Here is a 22,595-nt window from a genome sequence, read left to right on the forward strand (position 1 = left end):
AAGAGGTTCGATTGATGAAAGGAGAAGGGATGTTGCTGTTGCTGTTGATATTATTGTTGGAACGGAAATGAGGAACGTAGAGTGGTCGAGAAGGGCGAGTTGGTTTGTGCGCAGTAGAATCAGACCACGCCATAGTCGTTGTTTGCTTAGAAAATGAAAACTGTTTTAGGTTAGTGTAAAAGCAACAGAAGAAAATGACATTTGTGATACAAGATGGAATAGTGAGTGTGTTAATACTGAGGTTGAAAACTGAAAACGACGGGTGCGACGAAGAGACAGTTAATTAAATTATGTATTTATTTAATAATTAGTTTGGTCAAATATAATAATTTTATAATGAATAACTTTCTATTCTTTATTATAAATTTTTTTAATAAAAATATATATTAATAAAACTTGTTCAATTAATAAATCTGTGTGAAATGTATTTATTTGTATAATTATTGATATAATAAAAGATTGTTTACTTTTTTTATTAATTGATTAAATATAAATATTGTTGTTAAATAGATATTAAATTATGTGAAAAGTGGACAAAGAAAAAGGAAAAATAAAAGATTCTAAAATTAAGAATGAGGGATTAATGAATAGGAAAGGGTGGAATAGGAATGGAATGAAAAGAAATAGAGAGAAAAGGGATGGTGTGATCGTGGAAGGGAGATTGGTGGTCACGTGAAACGTCTCTTAATGATGGGTCCCATGTGACACGTGGAAAAGTGGGGTTCGGCGAAAAGCTGCTAAGGAGGAATAGACGAGTAAGTTATTTGCAGGGACTGAAGCATGAAATTAATGTTGGCCTGGTGAGGTGAAACGCGTGGACCCCACTCTCTTCAATATTTGTTACTATATGCGGCGATTGTATTCTCCATTTTATAATGTTTTTTTTCCTCCTTGTTTGGGAAAAGGTAACCATCCCAACCTAAGCTCCATTCCACTATTTCAGTTTACTTGTTTTGTAATAATGTAATTTTCATTGAACATAAAAAATATTTCGATCATTCCAAATAAATGTTGACGATTTTTTTTACATATATTAAAAATGTGACAAATATAAGAAAAATAATATTTGGTAAATAAAATATAGTCATTTTATTAAATTATTTTTATTTTTAACTAATTATTTATATTAATTATTGATATATTTTTAATTATCATAAATACAAAATAGGATAATATTTTAAAAAGAATGTATACAGGGATAATTAGAAGTTACAAATATAAAAATAAAATTCATTTTAAAATAATAATTTTTTTAAATTAACATTCATTGTTAAATAGATCAAATATTTTAAAAGTTATATCTGATATAACATTAAGATTTAAATATATTAATTTTTTTAAGTATTATTTTTATTTATATTTTATTATTAAAAGATACAAAATATATTAAATAAAAATGTTATTGTACTTTTTACACACAAAAAAAATTAAAATTCAAACATGTATATTACTTTTCGGAGTTTGGTGTATATGAGAGTTTCCCTAAAGAAATCAGCACATTCAACATTCAAATAGGTCATACATTCAAACAATAAAAATTAAAATTGATAGACTAATTTTATTCTTATTTTTACTTATTGGATACTTTATATTACAGTCTTCTTCTGATAAGTTTAAGCAACTAAAAGAGTTTAAGTAATTATTTTATTTTCTCCATTGACATTCAGCTCCCTTGTAAAAAAAAATGGTTAAGTTACATGCTTTCTATTTAATTTGAAAGTTTGAAGTGGAGGACTTAGAAATGAGGGAAAGATAGATGAATAAAAAAATGACCACTTAGATAAAAAAAAATCATTTTTTAAATCATTAATTAATTTTAAAAATTTTAATCTCTTTATTACAGTTTTTTTAAAAAAATAAAATAAGAAAAATAATATAAAATAGTTCAAATGAAAAATTGTGTTAAGTAATTTAAAAAAAATTATTTTTTATAACTAATTATTTTAAGAAAATAATTTTCACCACAATAAATAAACATAAAACAAAATTGTTTTTCTTAAAAAAATTAAATTATTAAATATCAAAAATTACTTTTTTTTAGAACGTGTAACAAACAAACTCTTATATAAGAAAATAGTTTTTTAGGAAACAATAAACTAATATTTATAATTTTTATTTTTTTTAAAGTATTAACAATATATATAGATAATTTGAAGAAAATATCTAAACATTAGAAAACTTTTCTCCAATATATTTTTCTTGTGTATAGATAAAATAGTATAATTATAATAAAAAATTTATTCACAAATGCAAGTATTTAATTCAAATTTGAAACATGATATTTAATTTAATAAATATTTAGTTATTCAAATTGGGATATTTTTTATAATAATATAAATAAAAAATGAACTTGTCATGTCCTCTCTCAAAACTAATGAGTCCATTTTAAATTATTAATGTTAGAATTTTGAGTTATATTTATTGATGTCCCACTTTAATAACTTAAGAAAATCAAAATATTTTATGTTTACAATTTAAACCATTAAAGTACCTAACATTGTAATTTAAATAATTTAAATAAAACGAAGATACTAACAAAATTATACCGCGTTTGTAACATGAGAGTTAAAAATGAAATAAGAAAATTTTAAGGAATACAATTGAAATAAAGTAATTTAAAGATTGAAAATATAATTTAACTAAAATAAATTTCACAATATGGTAAGCATTTATTAAATTATTTGAATGTAAAAAAATCATTTTTCGTATTTGTTTAAATTTAAAAGTAAAGAAGATATATTTATATGAACTAGATCATTATACTTAAAACAAATTAATAATAAGAATTTTTGTTATACTGAAAATAAGATATAGAAAACAACATACATGTTTTGCTTGAATGCGGTTATGGTATCCTATCTTCTTATTTACACTTCTGGTGCCTATTTTCTAAATTGATGGTTTTTATTTTTTGCAAATGTCTATATTTTGTTATCTATACGTTTTGGGATATATATATCTATATATATATAACTGAATTATAGTTTACAATTACATCATTATCAATGAAATATTATTCTAGTATTATATATAAATAAATATTAATCAACATTATAAATTGACATATTTAATTTAAAATAAAAATGAAATACATGTCCTAGCATACTTAAGAATTAATCTTGAGAAAGGCATTTGCCAAAATTCAAATATTTATGTATCAGTAAAAAATTATTTTGATTTTTTAAATGGGTGGAATGCATAATCATAATAAATTATTTTAATTTTTTAAATATGTATGGTGTGATTAATATAATCTTAAATTTATCGAACGTAATACATCATCAAATATTTCTTTTATTAATAATTTTATAAATCAAATTGATACAAGAACTGAACTAATTAAAAAAAATATATATTTAAATATTAAAATAATTTTTAAAAAATGAACTATATTTATATATAAAAATTATTTAATAGTTAATTTATCATAACATTATATAATATAATTAACTATATATAACTTAAATAACACATGTCCCCGTCTCTTATATATAGCTTAAATAACACATGTCCCCGTCTCTTTTTCCATGTGTACATGTTATTCACATGACTAATATTAAGAAAATTATGGTTATCCATGTTTTTTTACTCTCAAGTTGGCATTGTATCCATTTTTATCATAATTTATCTCTCTATAACCACTTCTAACTTCATCTATAACACGTGATAAAGTAGTTGTATGCATTTCGACTTGGTCAACTATTTGTTATAGTCTTGTAGTACTCTTGTAGGCTCATATTTAACATAATCATCATGAAGTCAAATTGGACCAAATACTAGCTTTCACGCCATCTTCACTTGTTAGCCGAACTGATTCAAGTATCAACTGATTTTGCATCAACTAATTTTGCCGGTCAAATATACATAAACAAATATACATAAACTGATAGTCAAATATATTGTCTTCAACCTAATAACCAATACATAACAATTATAAAATAATAATATATAGAATTTTACTAAGAAAATGAGTTTTGTTGATTTGTATAATTTTAAATATGGTTCATCTAAAGACACAAAAAATTACAACACATTCTGCTTTTATATTGAAAGAAAGAGTCATTTATTTGTGACATTTTAAGGGATATGATGTGAGAAAATTAAAGTGATTGTAATTATGTATTGTTATTGCTGGAAAAATGTCAATTTAACGGAGACTAAAATTGTATTTGTTCGAAGTTAGCAAATTTGCAGAAAAAGAAAAATCAATAAATATGGACAAAATAAATTTGAGTCTGCGGGGTGTAATTTAGGATTTATTATTTTCTTATATATTATAAATTAAATAATCAATTCACTTAAGTCTGCCAAGTAATACATTATTTTCATATATTTAAATATATGAGACAAGACTTTAGATTTTTTTAATATTTAAATACTTAAATTATTATCTGATAATGACTTGTAATTATATTATAAACACTTTAAAATTGATCTAAAACATATGATTGTCACATCTTTATTTTAAAATTTATTTGAAGAGTTAAAAATCATTACAGATATTTTATATATCACTTGAATTACAATTAATTTTAATAATATGTAGTTCCTTAAATATATTTATTATTTTTCTAATGCATGCGTAGTTTGCAGAATAATTTAACTATCTTATAAAAAAAAAAGTTTAAATATAATTTTAGTATTTTTTTTTTACTTAATATTCATTTTGGCCAACGATCTTTATTTTGATATTTTATATTTTATATTTTATAATAGTGTATTTTAGTTCTTGTCATAATTACAACAAAATTTATAACAAGTAGGGATGGGAATAGGCTAGGCCGTCCGACAGGGGCCTATGGCCTGGCCTACTTATGGCCTGGCCTGGCCTGGCCTATTTAATAAAAAGACCAGGCTCAGGCTATTTTTAAAGCCTATTTATTTAAATAGGTCAGGCTCAGGCTTATAAAGAAGCCTATTAGGCCTGACAGACCGGCCTATATATATTTAATTATTTATTAATGTTATTTTTTATTATTATATTAATAATATTATTTCCTATTTTAAATTTTATCAATTAGACAATCACTCAGTAGTCATTCCATATTCGATAGCCATTCCATATTTGGTAGTCGTTCCATATTCGGTAGCCATTCAATTAGTCAATAACTCAGTAGTCCTTCCATATTTGTTTGAGAGGTAATAATTGGTACATTTGTTTCAAAAAAAAATCTATTCTTTGAAACCAAGAATTATGTTTTAGGGTTTAAAGGATGTTTGTTTCAGATTTTTTAAAAATTATTTTGTTAGAAATATTATTTTTTGTTTAATATATATAGATATATACATTGATATTGATATGTGGAGAGCATTTAAATATTTTAATATGAATAAGGCTTTTAAATAGGCTTCCAGGCCAGGCCAGGCTTTTAAAAAGGCCAGGTCAGGCCGAAAAAAAAGCCTATGATAGGCCGTAGGCCAGGCTTAGGCCTAAAAAACTAATCGTAGGCCAGACTCAGGCCTTGCAAAGCCTGGCCTGGCCTGGCCTATTCCCACCCCTAATAACAAGATACTATCATTGGAATCCCTTATACTATTATTTGAAAAAAACATTCATTTAACTAAATAATAGACTTCTACTTGAAAAAAATCCTCTTTTTTTAAAATATACTTAAACTCTTTGAAACGAAAGATATTGATTAAAGTTAATTGTTACATTTCTAAAAATAGTGAAAATATTAATAATTGTTTTTAAAATTGCATTTTCATTAATTAAACTAGCATTTCATTTTATTTTTACGACAATAATTTATTTTATATTTTAACATCATTTCATTAAAATAAAATCAACAAATAATTATAAATTAAAAAAACAAAACAAAACAAAAAATAACATACATTTAGATAAAATAGCTGATAGCTGATAAACTAGTTTAACGATTTAATCAACTAAAAAAATGTAAAATGACTTAAATAACATTTTTAATTAATAATAAATTTTACATCAATTAATATTTAAAATATTCAAACTTTGTAATTTAAAATTTATTTTTTATTAATTTAAATTTTTTTAATGTAATATATTTTTATATGTTGTTATCAAATTAACTTTTTATTCACTAAAATTTTATTTCAAAATTTATTCAATACACGTATGTCAAAATTATAATAGTGAAATTTAACGATAGACGTACAACAATTAACATATAATAATAATACTATAATTAAAATAAAAAACTAATACAGCACAAACGGTGAAGGCAGGGGATTTTTTTCAATATATCTATTTAAAAAAATCTAAAATACCTCATTTTAAATAAAATATATTAAAATATTTTACATTTTTTTGTTCATTAGGTCGCATCTATATGAATAAATAAAATTGGGGTAGAAGTTGGTAGTTGGAGGTGACCTTCTACACGTATGTATTGTATTTATTTTTATTTTTTGTATTAATTGATAAAATATATAAATATAATAAATAATTAAAAATTATAACAATTAATAATAATAATATAAAATTAATTAAAATTAGTAAAAATAATAATTAAAAACATAGATATATATTAGAGTTGTTGTTAACTTTCTGATAATATTTTAACAAATTACTTCTATTTTTTTTTATCCACTTGTTAACTATTAACTATGTGATATCGTTGCAACTAATTTTATTTATTGAAATATAAAATAATTGTTTAAACATAACATTATAGCATATTGAAAGATTTTGGCATGTCCACATTTTTTTTTTTTTGCATGAAATAGTCAAATTGTGTTTTTTAGAAAAAAATAGAAGAAGATACATTTACATTAAAAATAAATTAGACGTTAAGAATAAAATGTCAAATATATACTATATTGGTTATTTGATCATAATTTAAAATATTATTCCAATATTATTTTAATATAAACGGTGAAATATATATACAATAAAATGAACTTAAAAAATGACCAAGCAAGTGAAATATTCATTACTCCATCCTTCCTTTATTAAGAAAAATAATTGTAGTTATAAATTCATAAAAAATGTGTTATTTTTATGTATATTATCTTTATAGTTATTGATATTATAAAATTGAGAAAAAGATGTTGCATTTTCTAATGATAAATCATTTAAAAATACTTTTGTGGAAAATCACTAATGTATATTGAATTTTGTGAATAGTCTTATATTAAGGGATAAAAAAAAGTAAAAAAAAAAGTCTTATAATTAAGGACATAAAGAATACTAATCATGTAACACTAAAAATTTAACAATGAATCTTCAGAAAAATTTAATAAATAATATGAATGACATTAAAAAATTTAATTTTTCTACACTATAAGGGCATACAAAAAATTAACATAAATATTTACGATTTTTAAACAAAATTCAAATGAGACTTAATTAAACTATAAACTCTCAATATGTGATCCAACTTTGATTCATAACATTGAAGAACTGCTGAGCAATTCAGATACTCTTCATACTTTCAACATTTACTTGTTACCTAAAAAACATCACCCTCAACATAGTGAATATAAAATTCAGTAACATAAATTTAATAAAACAATTATATATATTTTCTAATCATACTGTTGTACTAAATATGGAAAACCGTATCGAGAAATTATATCTCAATTTATTAAAACTCTATTTATTTGTAAGCTATACTTAAATACTTCTAGTATCAAATATTTCAAACAATTTAATTCACTAGACATGAGTAATCTTCTCACTTAAACTCTACATATTAAGTAAGTCATAAAGACTACATTAGTTTCACACAATACCTTCTACTTGAATTGCCTCTTTTGGTAATATTATACCTATTTAAGTCTATAAGTGGTGCCTCACCCCATTTATCATCGCTTACCCTCTCATCGCTTACCCTCTCACTCCCATAGTATATAAATGTAGAACACACACATAAACACACGTCTTCTTTTAGACTCAACCAATTTTACTAAAAAAACAAATTTTATAACTCAAGATATAGATATTTTAAAATGACTAATGGATAACAACTTATAAAATAGAACAATCTACTCTGTAAAGTCACAAAATTTGTTAAATTAATATAAATTTTTATAGTTACAATGTACTAGTAATAAATTTTCAAGAGCAATTGTTTTCACTCAAAACCGACTCATATTACTTATGTTATACACATTTTAACTCAACTACATCCTAATATTTTTAAAACATTATAACTTTTGACAATTTAATTAAAATATCAAATGATGTTCGAATTGAATAAATTATAATATTATAAAAAACTTAAGATGTCTAGTTTACAAATATAATTTTTATTCTGCACAACAAATATTCAATTAATACAGTTTAATAAAATAAGGTATATATCTACAAAAACAAAACAACATATTTTTTTTTTCAACTTGTAACTCAATGTTTTTTATTAATAGGACATAAATCAACTCTAAACACTATCAATGGAGAAAGTTATGAACAAAATATCAAATGTATACTTATACGGGTTCAAAGACAACATTATATTTTTTTCATTTCAAACTTTATATTCTCAAGTTCATCTGCTCAACTAAGTAAAATATATTTCAAAATTCAACATAAATTCAATTAGTTATCAATACTAAACAATTATCATCTCATCACTAACCTAACCACAACACTTAATAATCATAATAAACAACAACTCTTCATAGTAATTAAAACAAACACATGCATTGTTAATAATCAATGATACTAAATCAAATATGATTATCACAATACCCAAAAATACAAATCATGAACATTAGCAACATACCATCAAGATCTCTAAACACATCTAAAATAGGTTTTATATATTACCTCTAAGAACGAAAATCAAATGAGATAAAATTCACCATTGTTAAAGTTTTATGTTTCCTTTTCAAACATGCAAGAATCCTAACTTCAAAATTGACTTATTATTTCTCTATTCTCCTTCCATGACTGAACCCTTAATCTTCTTTGTCTTCTTGTTTCCTTCGTGTCATTCTTCTTTGTTCTCTTCATCCCTCACTCCTCCTTCCTCTCTCACAATTTCCCTTATCTCATTTTTTCTTTCTCTCGACTATCTTTCATTTTACGGTTTTATTTTTGGGTCTTTCTTTCTTTTCTTTTTCTATGTGATGAAATGAAGTTAGAAAAAGTCAAAGTTGCATGATCCTCATTGGTTAGGTTTGAGGTGAATGAAGGCAAGATGTTGAGTGTCATGAGCGTTGGTTTTTTGGTTCTTTTAAGAAAAAAAATTTCATCGCTTTTTCTCTGTTGTAAGATTAAGGGATATAAATATAAATAAGATATTTTAATTTTCTATAGTTTCTATTTTTACATCCAAAAACTCCTATTACTTTACTCATTATAAAATTTCTTCGAAGATCTAATTATTATATTACTAACATCCTAAAAGTATTAATATTAAATAAATATCTTATCATTCAAATTTATAATAAATTATACTACAATCCACTTATTTATGCATATATTTCTTTGAAACTAGTACCTTCATCTATTTTTTAGCAATAATAATAATAATAATAATAATAATAATAATAATAATAATAATAATAATAATAATAATAATAATAATAATAATAATAATAATAATAATAATAATAATAATAATAATAATAATAATAATAATAATAATAATAATAATAATAATAATAATAATAATAATAATAATAATAATAATAATAATAATAATAATAATAATAATAATAATAATAATAATAATAATAATAATAATAATAATAATAATAATAATAATAATAATAATAATAATAATAATAATAATAATAATAATAATAATAATAATAATAATAATAATAATAATAATAATAATAATAATAATAATAATAATAATAATAATAATAATAATAATAATAATAATAATAATAATAATAATAATATTATTATCATCCAAACAGACTAGTTTTTCTTTTTCTTTATCATATAGTACAAAATACCACTTGTAACGCAAGAGTTGTATATATATTATTTAGAGTTTATGGACAGTTGATAATCACTGCAGAAAATGAGGGTGAAAAATTCATAGATGAGTTTTACATGAAAATTTATATTCAAAACTGGTTCATGAATTTTTCACCCTCAATTTTATGAGATTACCAAACTTACCCTAAATCTAATTATTCTCTGCCATCCAGCACACAAGTCATCTTTATGTTATACATTGTTTGCAGGAACATAAAACAAAAAGCTAACATTAAACCTGATAAACAACCTACTCAATTTTCAAAATGTAACAGCTGGTATCAATAAGATTAGTAAACATCTCATCTATGTTATCACCTCGTTTGAGACGGAATGCAACTTCGAAGTGCACCATGGTGTTCCGGTAAGATTTACGATCAAAATAAGATGTTTTTAATCATGACAAAACTCCTCACCAATTTTTCAGCACTATACAACCTTTAAGCTTGAAGAACCTGGCAGTGAACTATGTGACTTTTGGGTCGGTTTCTACCAGAAAGGCTAGACCACAAATTTGTTACCAAGGTTTTGAACTGTCCTTTCCCTGCAATAGTTTCCCATAACTGTTCAGCAGAAGATCCTTTCAAATCTTCAAGTTTTGAAACGTCAACCAAAGAAATGCTCATATTATTCCGGATAATACAGAGTTTCCCATTGAGGGGGACAAGGGCAGCAGCCTCCAAAGCCCGCGAACTCCCTAAATGCATTCTACTGTCGATATGCTTGCTCCATGAATTTGTAGCCTCATCATAAACCTTAAGTTTGCAGCCATCCTTGCAGTCTAAAGCATAAAGCTTTCCATTAAGGGTAGCGCTAGGGTTCCTCCAACCAGAAACCATTCCATCATGAACAGGGTACCAACTATCGTTCTCTGGCAGATAAACCTCACTCAGAACCTGTCGGTGAGAACCAAGTCCCTGCAGGAACCACTTCCCATCATAGACAACTCCAATGAAAGGAACCATTGCAGTGCTCATATCTGAAATAAACGACCATCGATTTTTGTTGGGATCGTACACTTCAGCTGATCTCAAGGACCGATGCACACCTTCATTCTCCCCACCAGCCACATACAGACAATTGTTTATAACGCACGAGCCAAAGAAGTGCCGCCTACGAAGCATGTCCGGGGCACGGTGCCATTTATTTGTTCTAGCGCTGTAAAAAATGACGCGTCTCATGGATCCCTTTAGCGGGTCCTTCCCACCAAACAAGTATAGGTGGCAGCCATTCAGAACAGCGCATCCAAAACCAAGAGCTCCAAAATATTCCTTAGGAACAGGAGGCAGGGGCTGCCATTGTTGATATACAGGATCAAAAGCATGCCATGAGATTTTACCGTCTCGGTCTCTCTTAATGACATATATCCATTCTTCCGATATTCTAAGACTCTTGCGCAAAGAGTAAAAAAAGTTACCAACCAAAAGCCGATACCATCTTTTGCAGACTAGCCGGAGTTTGCGGTGTTCAACCCGTGGGACTCGGATTAGGCAAGCAATAGCAAGATCATCAGGGAGTCCTGGAAGTAGTGGGGATTGATTGCGGCTTCTGTCACCACGTGCTGGCTTGTTTCTAGTTGGGTGAATGGATGGTTTAATGTCAGGCCGAAGGCAGAGCTTAGTTCCAGGGACATACTTCTTTGCTCCAGCAACAGTTCTAAGGCCTGTATCTACTCTACATAAACATGCAGTAGTATCAACCTGCACAGGCACATGGAGTTATGATTTATGAATTCAAACACGAGATACCATCCATGTCTCAGCATCTTATACAAACAAAAACCAAAGAATCAGCAGATAGAATAATGTTTATATTAAGGAATATGGCATAAAAAATGAGGACAATTTACAATCATTCCAGTTCAGATAAAATACACACATATTAGCTCATCACCAATATATGAATCATGGGAAATTAAATCTATAATCAGCTTTATCACATTTTGATGAAAATTGATATGCATGAGTTTGCATGCACAGTATGAAAAAGCATTCCCAGGTCTTGTGTAATGAGATGAGATCAGCATGAAGTCCATGCAAATACATGATAGTACACACAATTCAAGCTCTCACATATGACCTGTTGGAAGACAACTCATCCATTAGTTTTAAGTCTAACAGTCCCAACAATTTAGAATGAACATCACACTTAACTTTATAAGGAAAAGTACATCACTACTTAATTATAGTCCATCTCAAATTTCCGAGATATATGTCACTCGGTCTCTCTTAATGACATATATCCACTCTTCTGATATTCTAAGACTCTTGCACAATATTATACCCTTTTTGAAATCACAACATACATTTAGTATGCATTTCTCATCCATTCCAGCCAAGAAACAGAAACCTATAGGAAAATACATCCCAGTGATTAAAAGAAATTGACACGGATATTGAAACTGGCCCTCATTTTAGGGAGGTTCAAATGCCAAAGATAGAACATATGAGGGTAACAGAAGAAAAGTTGAATGAGTAATGGAATTCAAATTTCAATTGAACAAAATCTCAACACTATAAAACAACCAGCTTCTTCAAGATCAATCCCTATTTCCTAAAGTATTCCCTTCATCCCCCCAAGTACAACAACCAAAATTAAGTCATTACTGAAGCTCATTTTAAGTACCACATACATATGTGTGTAAACCAAACTCTAATGATATAAACATTAGCAGTTCCTATATCTCCAAAGAAATTATCATACAGAAAATTATGTCAAAATATAACCTTGGCAGCATTGGTTTACCTCAATAGCTAAATATGAAATGGCATAAAACTAGCAATAAAAAGAAAAAAGAAGGATAAGAGAAGTGTAAAAGCAAATTACCAAAGGAGGTTGAAGAACTCTGTCCATCTTCCTTGGCTCCAATGGTTCAGGCAAAAAAATAAAAACAACCTTAAAAATCTAGTCTTTATCCCTCAAACACCATACCCAACACAAAATTTGAGAGACTCCAGTTCCAAAAATGTTTCCTAGTTCACTTTACTCACTTGAAAATTGGGATTTCAGAAGGGAATTTGAACTACACCTTTCCAGCTCAAACAACATGATCAAAGAAAACCCATGTGGGGTATAAAAAACTCCAAATCGAAAATTGCCAAAAAATCAAGTCAAATCAAAACTAAATTTTATCTTAGTTAAAAAGAGGTGCAAAACCTAAATGCGAAACAGCACGAAATTGGGGGCAAAAAGAAAGCAGTGAACGAGGTAAAGAGAGCCTTTTGGTTGTTAGCATGAAATTTCAGTGGAATTTAGGGCCCATCATTTCAACGGCACAACCTACAAAGCATAACAAGAGTGTGTTCAATTCAACAAGAGAACTTGTGCAAGTAGAAAAAAAGGGGAGGGGGGTATGAATTAGAAATTAGAAAATTGAAAAGAAAAGAAAAAAAAGAGATGAAAGCAAAACCATTAAAAGAGGAGATGACACCTTGGTGATTGTTAATTGGAAGGTAGCTATTTGTTTTGTTTGAAGCTCAGTGGCTTTGGTGTTGTTTGAGTTGAACATTGTTACAAATCAAAAGACTTCAAAAAAAAAAACAAAACAAGGGGAGAATAGAATCACAGAAGACAAAGATTCATAACAAAATAATATGGGTCCACATTTGAAGAAAAAAATACTACTCCCCACCAACTTATTTGTATATTCAATTAAATAATAATACTAGATTTTGCTGGGTGTGTGTTTTGTTTGACCCAATGCACTTTTTTTTTTCTTTCACAAAATCACCCAATGCATTTCATACTGTATCTGCATGAAGCGTGATTAATTGATTATTTAACAAGAGATGTCTTTTATTTTATTTTTTAAAAATAGCTGATAATACTAAATAATTTTTTTTTTGATGTCTAATGTGTTTGATGGATTTGCAATTAGTATATTTCTTCGATTAAAATTCCTCTTCTCTTTTTGGTTGAACCAAACACACGAGACGAGGACTCTTGTTGTGAACCTTGGGCACCCTGAGGGCAATTTGGTAGTTTTGATAGTGCTTTGGTTGGTGTCATATCATTCTATGCATATAATGATTAGAAATGGACCATGTTAAGAGCTGAGTTACTAGTACCAAATGGTTGTTCCTTTCCCCCCTGTTGCACTCATAATTTTTCTGTTTTTGATTGGATTATCATCACTCGGATACCTACAAAGTACTCATACACATATGCTTTTGCCATTTGATTTCCCTTTTCTTTGTTTTTATCTTTTTTGTTTGGTTTCAAATAACATGTCCACTAAACTTTCACATACTAATTGCAAATAAAATTGTATTATTGGTTTCAACTTTTTCTCCAACATATCAATTATCTTTGCAATATTTTATCATCACTTAAGAAACTATATTGTTAATGAAAAGCTTTTTGCCATTTAATTATAGATTAACATGTTGTAATATTATGTCATAAACAATATATAAAAAAAAATATTATGTAATATCAATTAATTAATAATGATATGTAATTGGACTTTGTGATAAGAGTTTAGACACCTTAAGTAAGAAGATATGAGTTCAACCTCTAATTCATAATTATGAAGAAAATCTATTTGAGAAGGGAGAACTCACTTTGATTATTCTTAAACATCAAATGTTTATGTTGTTGAAAACGGAGATCAATCAGTCAATAAACCAAAAAATTTCTTGATTTCTCTTCAGAAAACGTATAATGATTGAAAATGAAACAGAAATTGATCAAATTTATAACGGAGAACGTTCTCCTTTTTCTGATTAATAGAATTAAAGTCTTGCAATTCTAAAATGAATTTAAACAATTGTTAACTCAATTCATAGATGAACTCCTGCGTTTGAGACACTGAATACGACTTCGAAATATCACTTCTTGAGATAAATAATTACAAAGTTTTCTTTCCGTATTTTTTTCTACTTAGTGTTAGTGTGCAAAACTAAAACTGCATTATGTTAGTTGCTGCCCAACTACTTATATATACTAGTTTGTTACAAAATGTAGTCACAACTATTTTAACTGAATAACTCACTGCTTCAAACTAGATTGGCTTGTAAATAATCATCCTCGGCTTATCTTCAAAGTGTTGTTAATTGAGTATCACTTTTAACAATTACCTACACATATCATGGTTAAAAAGAAAAATCAATTACTTAACAAGTGAATATTTTTTAATATAATAATATTGCATCGCATTATGACTCAGCAATGTAATATTGAATCACAACTTATGCTATTTAATTGATGAGAAGTAACATCAATATAAATAATATTGCTAGATACTATCAAATTGATAGGAGAGCTTGTTCACATTAACTTCTAAATTACAAAGGAATATTGCAAGTAGAACGTGATACCTCAAATCATAAGAGGAATGGAAAGTTTGAATATATATATATATATATATATATATATATTTATTGTATTCTTCTTGTAGGCACTGTCACAATTGCATGATCAGATTCCTCAATGGTAAAATATTTTATCTTTTCATCATGAATTAGAATATGATACTAGGATATTTTAATTGATGCTACGTTGTGAATGGAATTTAAAGCATTTAATGGGCGTGGTCTCCTACTTATCATGCACAAAGTGCTGCTTTAGCTCTCATTGCAAATTTACTAGAGGTCCTACCATTTGTCATTCATGGAGACAACAAAGGAAAGTCACATCTACTTTTTTTAATTAGTGAATCACATTTACTCATTTCCCATTTCTTTATTCATCACAAGTCCTCCCAATTATATATTTTGCACTAGCAATAATTTAATAATTGTAAATAAAGTATGTGATATCTTTTAATTATGCGGTGAGAGAACACCTCTTGATTTTACAATTAAAATTTATTGATTTTAAAATATATATTTTTTAAAATAAATTATAATATTATGATAGATTGTGTATTAATTAATTTTAAAAAATATTTAAAATTTTAACGATTATAGATGTTGTCTCTTAAAAATAGACTTAATTATCATCTTTATTTTTACAATTGAAATTGTAATTTAAATGATACTGATTCGATAAAAATAAAGAAAAATTATTTAATATTTGAAGTATCTAAATCCTATTAAATATTAAATATGTAGCAAAAGGTACATTTTAAAATTCTATTCACACTTAGAAGCTAAAGTGTTTAGCTTGCAAGTTTTTCTAAAATCTGCAACTACTCCAATAGGCATATGGTTGCATCACAAAGTATCTTATTTTAAAAGATATGTATATAAGTGTGCCATACTTTTCCACATCACTTGGATTTCATTTAATTCCTCATGTATAGTTGACATGAAATACTACCTTTCCAGCTAGATACTCCTTGTCGTCGCATGTTTAGAGCTCTTTTAGTCTAATCTAATCTTTCAACCTCCATGACCATTAAGCACACAATCTCCTTTTTATATTCTCATTTGAATTAATAATTCTAATTACATGACGTAATTAAAATGGGCCTACCAAACATTATTCATATAAAGTTTTAGACAAATCGGCTGTTGGAATATGATATTTGATTAAACCCCACTTTTTAGTAACAATTTTCTCATCGTGACTTTATCATACATCAGTTTAATTTTTAATTACAATTTATCTCTACCGAATGCCTTGACCACAACTCCTTGGCACCACAACTAAATGATAAAATAAAAATATACTGCTTTTGCTTATTCGTTAGTGTTTGGTTTTATAGCGGGGTGAATAAAAAATCATTTGAGACACATAAAATTAATGGACATATCTGGGGTATCTATGTCGATTGAAATTATTATTATTTTTCTCTAAAATGAATTTTAGCTTAAAGTTAAGAATTATTGTTTCTGATTCTAAATACTCAAATTTGACCAATGTTTACTTATACACCCAATATGAGACATGTTAATTTCATAAGGATCAAATTGTGACTTATAGTTTGTGGTGGAGTGTAATTTCATTGTAATATCAAATATAACATTAATTTTCAATTGACCTTTACACAAATGTACTCTCACATAAATCATTTTACACTAAAATAAATTTTACAAAATCAATTTATTTAAATAAACTTATCATTATTAAATCAAACTCACCACGAGTCACGTAATTGAAAATACAATCGTTGTATGTGTGCATCTTTAATTTTCATACACTCATTTAATATTTTATTGTCTCTCTATCTCTTTCTTTTTATCACATCATCAATAACGAATCTAGAAATCCATTAGACGAAAGGCCAACAAAAAGATGATAACAAATTTTACATTAAATTAAATTAAAATAGTCATTTTTTAAAGAAAAAAAATAGTAGAAAAAATTGTAATAACATTATTATTGTGAAATATCATCCACTTTAGAATAATTTACACCAAAGATGTTAGTTGACTAACTTTAATGAAATATCATGGACTTTAGGGATGAATAATTTACACCAAAGATGTTAGTTGACTAACTTTAATGAATTTTTCTCCCCCAAGTACATTTTTTTCATTTATAACACTTGAATACATTATTTTAAAAAAAAATATTTTTATTTCACTCAACGAACTAATGTAATGTTTATAACAAAATAGTTAAATAATATATACCAAATAATTATTAAACAAAATATATACTCCACCTGATTTTGATCATATGAAAGAAAGTTGAGTCAACAAAAATTAATGTGTTTAGTTCAAAATTTAAACTAAAAAATATATTCATTTTTTTTACCCATTTTCTTTTATTTTTAGATTAGAGGAAATATATAATAGTAATAAATGTAATAATTATTAAATAATAGATACAATAGTTATGGATACTTTTCATATAAAAATATAGATTCATGATCATATTATATTATACATTAATATATTATTTTTTTAATATTAAAAAAGAGATTCATGATTATATTATATTATATATTAATATATTGTTTTTTTAATATTAAAATAGATGATAAATACCACTGTAATTGTCGGTATAAATCCGGACTAAAACTTAAAAGACTATGGATTAATATATCTATCATGTATTAGAATGCTTGTTGCATAACATGTATATATATTGACTAGAAAAACATAAGACATATATATATATATATATATATTACATGAGGGGGTTCAACCCATGGATACCCCATGTAGATTCGTCCATGCATATCATTCCTTCTATATTTTTCTTTTCATTCACTCTATTGATAGAGTGTATACCAAACATTTTCCTCGAAAATAATAGCATGTGGCAATGTCGGGTCCAATCAAGAGATAACTGAAACATTTTCAAATGTACCTACATTGTCCGGTTTATTTGAACTTACTAGTGGCGTTAGACATACAGCAACACATCAAACGCAAGGCATGTGCACTCTTCAAAAAGATGCATAATACAATTTTATGGCTACTATCTATGTCACTCACCATTCCAAAAATATAGAGATTTGTCAATAAATGAAGTACTATAAGGTATAAAGTAAGTACATGAACTTAGTACTCACAGTCGTATTAAGATATTTCCCTCATCCCATTTCCCCAAAGCAATGCTTTCTATTCTATAGTGCCTTATTAATTAGCCCCAATCACAAACAGTTCCCTTTATTTATCTATTTTTCATAAAGAATTTATTAAATGTATACACCAATAATGTATGTACAAATTTGGTGAGCACTAAAGTTGAGAAGGATCAATCAAGCAAGCCATTTTCCCTTTTATTAGAGTTGATTTTGATATTGACGCGGAGAGATGTCATTCTCAAATACAAGAGATGGTTGTGGGAGGTGCATGATCAATGGCCATTTATATGTGGCTCATGCTTCACCAATCAATATTTCATGGGATATTTTTTTCCATCTTTCATATGCTAAACACTATTTTTTTTACCACAAATATTTTTTCTCTTTTCAGAAATATATTTATATTTCATAGCACATGTAATTATTTTTCCTACTTTAAACTAAGACACTATTATCTCCTTCTAAATTTCTTTCGTTCAAATTTTTTTATGATCTCATATTTCACTTCCCTCACAACTCCCTATCATTTCAAGCTAACAAGCTGAATGAAATATGGCAAAAATATAAATTAACTGATTAGTACATTAAATATTTGTATATCCCATAAAATGAAATTAATTATTTTGTTCACAAATTTTAAAAATTAGTTATTTTAACATCATCAATCTTTTCAAAATCAACTTTATCAAACAAAGTAAAATGGGTTATCTCAAACCATCGTAGGTTAATTTTATCCATCACACTCATTGATCTAAACAACCATGTTACTTTCTTTAAAAAGAATAAAAACAACCAAGTTACTGCAACAATTGATTCTTGTTGCCTAAAAAATTGCGAGTGTCAAGTGATGAGACTAATTTAGTGCCATGCCAAATCCAGAAGAGCCTAAACCATACAAAAACTTGCTTTAAAAAACAGTCATTATAACATTCTTTTACTGTATTTTTTTCTTCACTAGTGCTTATTGATAATAAGCTCATCTGACATTACCAGAAACTGGATGAATAATTGCCATGCAAAATATCAATTAAGTTTGGAGGTGGATGCTGGCGATAAATAGACACACAAAACCCATAATCCAAAAATGCCGCGATAAACACACAAAATCGATAATCCAAAAATGCCGTCGTGATATCATCTCAACTAAAGACATCCATTTCATAAAACTAAACATTTTTACCCACAAGTCCTATATCTCTAACTGTAGCAACTAAGTTAATGTAATTGTATGAATGAAAAAGAATTTTAGTTCTTCCTGCTAGCACCACGGCACCACCAGTTTAGGAAGGCACAACATGAACATTGAACATGTAATACATCATGCCACTTTGAGACAAAACAAAACTTCAAACCACATATCAAAGCTACCAATCAATAATTGACGTGTGTTAGAAAACTCTTTGTCTAAGTCAGTACTATTCCTCAAGCGAAACTGCAAAGCTTAATCTGTTCGGAGTTCATCATACTGAGGCCGGAGAGTCCCAAAAATGAGATAAGGGATTACTACCATGCATGCCATGAATAGTGTAAACTGCACAACATAAGAGTATAAGGTTGGTTACCACAATTTATTAACTTTTGGCATTAAATAAAACAATAGAAGTAAAACATAGTAAATGGAAAAAGAAAATTGTCGATATACCAGAAGCGGAATTGTCAAGAAACTCCATATTGGCCACAAAGCAAAAGAGAACCTGAAGATGCAAAGGATCGGGAGTCAGCAAAACAGTGAAACACTTATATGTTACATGCAATTGAAATGAAAATATACGACATAGTTGCCTCTTACAAGCAAAACGAGATGATTCCAAATACAGTGGCGAATGGCAACACGGTGATACTTGTTATTTCCCATTTCTTTAGTCCCCATTTTTCATCAAACCTACGAACGCTCCATGCCAAAACACTTGTATAAACGAAAATCAATGCGTTCAAACCAATGCCAATCAACCCAAGATATAAAGGCAGTCTGCAATAGAACTAAGGAGAAGATCATGAAAATTGTGATACTGATATAAAGTCAATGATTAGAATCTATAAGAATCGCAGCAACAATAAATTTAAAGGTTCCTTCATTATTTGATATATATCCATCATCAAACCAGGTTCTTAGCTTATGATAGGAGAGAGGAAAGGTCCAGTCAAATAGCGTAATATATCAAATATCTGTTAGGATACTGCTTAGTTTCATGTATCCGTAGTTCTTATGTCGCTCATAGCTGATAAGATTAAACCAAGAATAGCAGATCATGTTATGATTATGAAATGCTTTCATGTTTAGGATTGATGATTTAATCTCTACATACATGCCCTGCCTCATGGTCTGGTCTCATTACCCGAATTTTCGCTTACAACAAATCAGAACATCGATCAATAAGTTATTTAAAATCCAAATTCAGAGAAATAATAACAAGGTAAACAAACAAACAAATAAATGAACAGGTAACCTGATATTTTTTATTGTTTCTAAATGAGACACATATGTTAGTTATACATGTCTTGATTTCCCTTTCATTTTTTCACCTACCAAAAATGGAAAACTTCACAATTATACCATCGACCATAGAAATTACATATGAATGCCAACCCTGTCGAGTGTCAATCATTAACCATAGTTTTACACATCTCCCATTGTTCATGGCTCACGATGTTGTGAGCTTCACAGATAACAAAACCTTAAACTAATAAGTAAGGCAAGACTATAACAGTTAAGCAGCTCTATCTATGTATTCAACCTCATATTATTAACATATTCAACATGTTCCTGAAAAGCTAAACCTCCACAATCCAAACTGACCATGAAAACAAATTCCTGCCACCACCTTTGGTACAATAAAAAAACCCTAATAGTATTAAAGAAATAATGAACATCGACAGAATTTAAGTAACAACAATGGATTATAAATATAATAACTCAAACTGTTACACATTAGAGTGAAGTTGGAATATTGTTACCTTCTAATACGATCGTCATGGCACACAAGATAAATCAAATTGGAATGCTGATCACCATAGTATAGAATAAAAACAGCTGAAGCAAGCCAAAGAAAATTTTCAAGCATCTCGATCCATGTCCACCGTGGAGGACTTGGTGCCAAAAAATGACGCTGCCTCGAGCATGCATCATCCTCCAAGTCATCGCCACTACTAGCATAACCCTGGCTGTGTCTCTGCCTCATAAAACCACCTGCCCCAACCGGTGTTCCCCCAGACATTGCAATGCAACAGATTACACAAACAACATTCACCACAAACAACCCACCAAGTTCCAACAACTAATAATAACAACAACAAAAATCACCAAAACCTCTGAATATCCTCAACCTTAAATTCTTCTGAACCCAGAAATCTAACCAGACAATTATGTAACAAAATCAACAATTTTCAACAAATTAACAAATAAAACACCTTTGATCTCCAAAACCCAAAATTAAGACACCTTTAATCACTCCAAGAATTAAGCAGTAATCTATCTATAGTACACTTCTCAATTATGCAGTAGCAGCTAATAATCCCTCACGGATAAGATTCAAAATTAAGACATTTAAATCATTGCCACACATAAAAAGGGGGAAAAAAAACTCAACCTACGAATGATGATACCCACGAAAGAAAAAAGACACATCACACATCGATAATGATGACACTTGCCCCCCTCCAAAATCCTTGTCAGAATCGAAAACTATTTCGATAATAATTGAAAGGAAAAAAAAACGAATACCAATTGGGATTTGAATAATCTAGCGGAAGTGAAGAGAAAATGGAGGGAAGGCAATTGGAGGAGAGGGTTCAGAAAGGTGAATCTTGAAAAAAGGAACGATCTTGATATGAGTTTGTTGTAGAAAGAAATAGAGAGGGTTACGCATGTGCGCGCATGCGTTTATTCTCTTGAATTCAATTGAAAGAGTACCAAACCAAACTAAGGTATATCAGAGTTGAGGTTACGGTACTCTTCCACACGTTCCACCATATTAACAAAACTAAATTATAAATTCAATATTTGTTTGCAATTCAGATTCCTTTCGTGTGCCTATTTAGGTTGCCTTCGAATCTTCCTCCTAATTATTCTTTTTTGTCTCACGTATTCATATTCATTTTTCAATAAAAAAAATAATATATGTATTTATATTGTTAAAGTTAAATATCTGTCTCGAATTTAAATTTAAAGTGTAGCAATTATATATGAATTTATTGTTTCTTCTAATTAATATATATATATATATATATATATTATATATATATATATATATGACAACT

At 27.6% G+C, this 22,595-nt stretch overlaps 2 protein-coding genes across 5 annotated transcripts; both read right to left on the minus strand.

Annotated features, from left to right (window-relative positions):
- Nucleotides 1–9,793: 9,793 nt before the first annotated feature.
- LOC101514955 (F-box/kelch-repeat protein At1g55270-like) lies at nucleotides 9,794–13,563 on the minus strand. Of its 3 annotated transcripts, none has more exons than XM_012718091.3 (3): nucleotides 13,347–13,563; nucleotides 12,743–13,195; nucleotides 9,794–11,616 (listed from the first exon to the last, which is right to left on the minus strand). In XM_012718091.3, exons 2-3 carry the CDS (start codon nucleotides 12,767–12,769, stop codon nucleotides 10,357–10,359), a joined length of 1,287 nt encoding a protein of 428 aa, XP_012573545.1. In that variant the 5' UTR covers nucleotides 12,770–13,195; nucleotides 13,347–13,563; the 3' UTR covers nucleotides 9,794–10,356. The 3 variants fall into 3 exon arrangements, with proteins under 3 accessions (XP_012573545.1, XP_004508513.1, XP_004508512.1); XM_004508456.4 differs by having other exon boundaries at nucleotides 13,326–13,563; XM_004508455.4 differs by having other exon boundaries at nucleotides 12,743–13,563.
- A 5,885-nt stretch (nucleotides 13,564–19,448) lies between these two features.
- LOC101515480 (uncharacterized) lies at nucleotides 19,449–22,353 on the minus strand. Of its 2 annotated transcripts, none has more exons than XM_027337157.2 (4): nucleotides 21,294–22,353; nucleotides 20,128–20,244; nucleotides 19,981–20,032; nucleotides 19,449–19,869 (listed from the first exon to the last, which is right to left on the minus strand). In XM_027337157.2, exons 1-4 carry the CDS (start codon nucleotides 21,551–21,553, stop codon nucleotides 19,780–19,782), a joined length of 519 nt encoding a protein of 172 aa, XP_027192958.1. In that variant the 5' UTR covers nucleotides 21,554–22,353; the 3' UTR covers nucleotides 19,449–19,779. The 2 variants fall into 2 exon arrangements, with proteins under 2 accessions (XP_027192958.1, XP_004508514.1); XM_004508457.4 differs by having other exon boundaries at nucleotides 20,128–20,307; nucleotides 21,294–22,349.
- Nucleotides 22,354–22,595: the final 242 nt, after the last annotated feature.

Source organism: Cicer arietinum, chromosome 7 (genome assembly GCF_000331145.2).
Source record: "Cicer arietinum cultivar CDC Frontier isolate Library 1 chromosome 7, Cicar.CDCFrontier_v2.0, whole genome shotgun sequence".
NCBI classification, from domain to species: domain Eukaryota; kingdom Viridiplantae; phylum Streptophyta; class Magnoliopsida; order Fabales; family Fabaceae; genus Cicer; species Cicer arietinum.

Bases quoted from the DNA above. Each gene is read 5' to 3' on its own strand.
- LOC101514955 (XM_012718091.3), bottom strand. From the start codon at position 12,769: ATGGACAGAGTTCTTCAACCTCCTTTG. The intron at 11,617-12,742 runs GTAATTTGCTTT...GTGCCTGTGCAG, and splicing joins GAGTTCTTCAACCTCCTTTG to GTTGATACTACTGCATGTTT.
- LOC101515480 (XM_004508457.4), bottom strand. From the start codon at position 21,553: ATGTCTGGGGGAACACCGGTTGGGGCAGGTGGTTTTATGAGGCAGAGA. The intron at 20,308-21,293 runs GTAACAATATTC...GTTCTATTGCAG, and splicing joins CATGACGATCGTATTAGAAG to ACTGCCTTTATATCTTGGGT. The intron at 20,033-20,127 runs GTAAGAGGCAAC...TTGCATCTTCAG, and splicing joins GGAATCATCTCGTTTTGCTT to GTTCTCTTTTGCTTTGTGGC.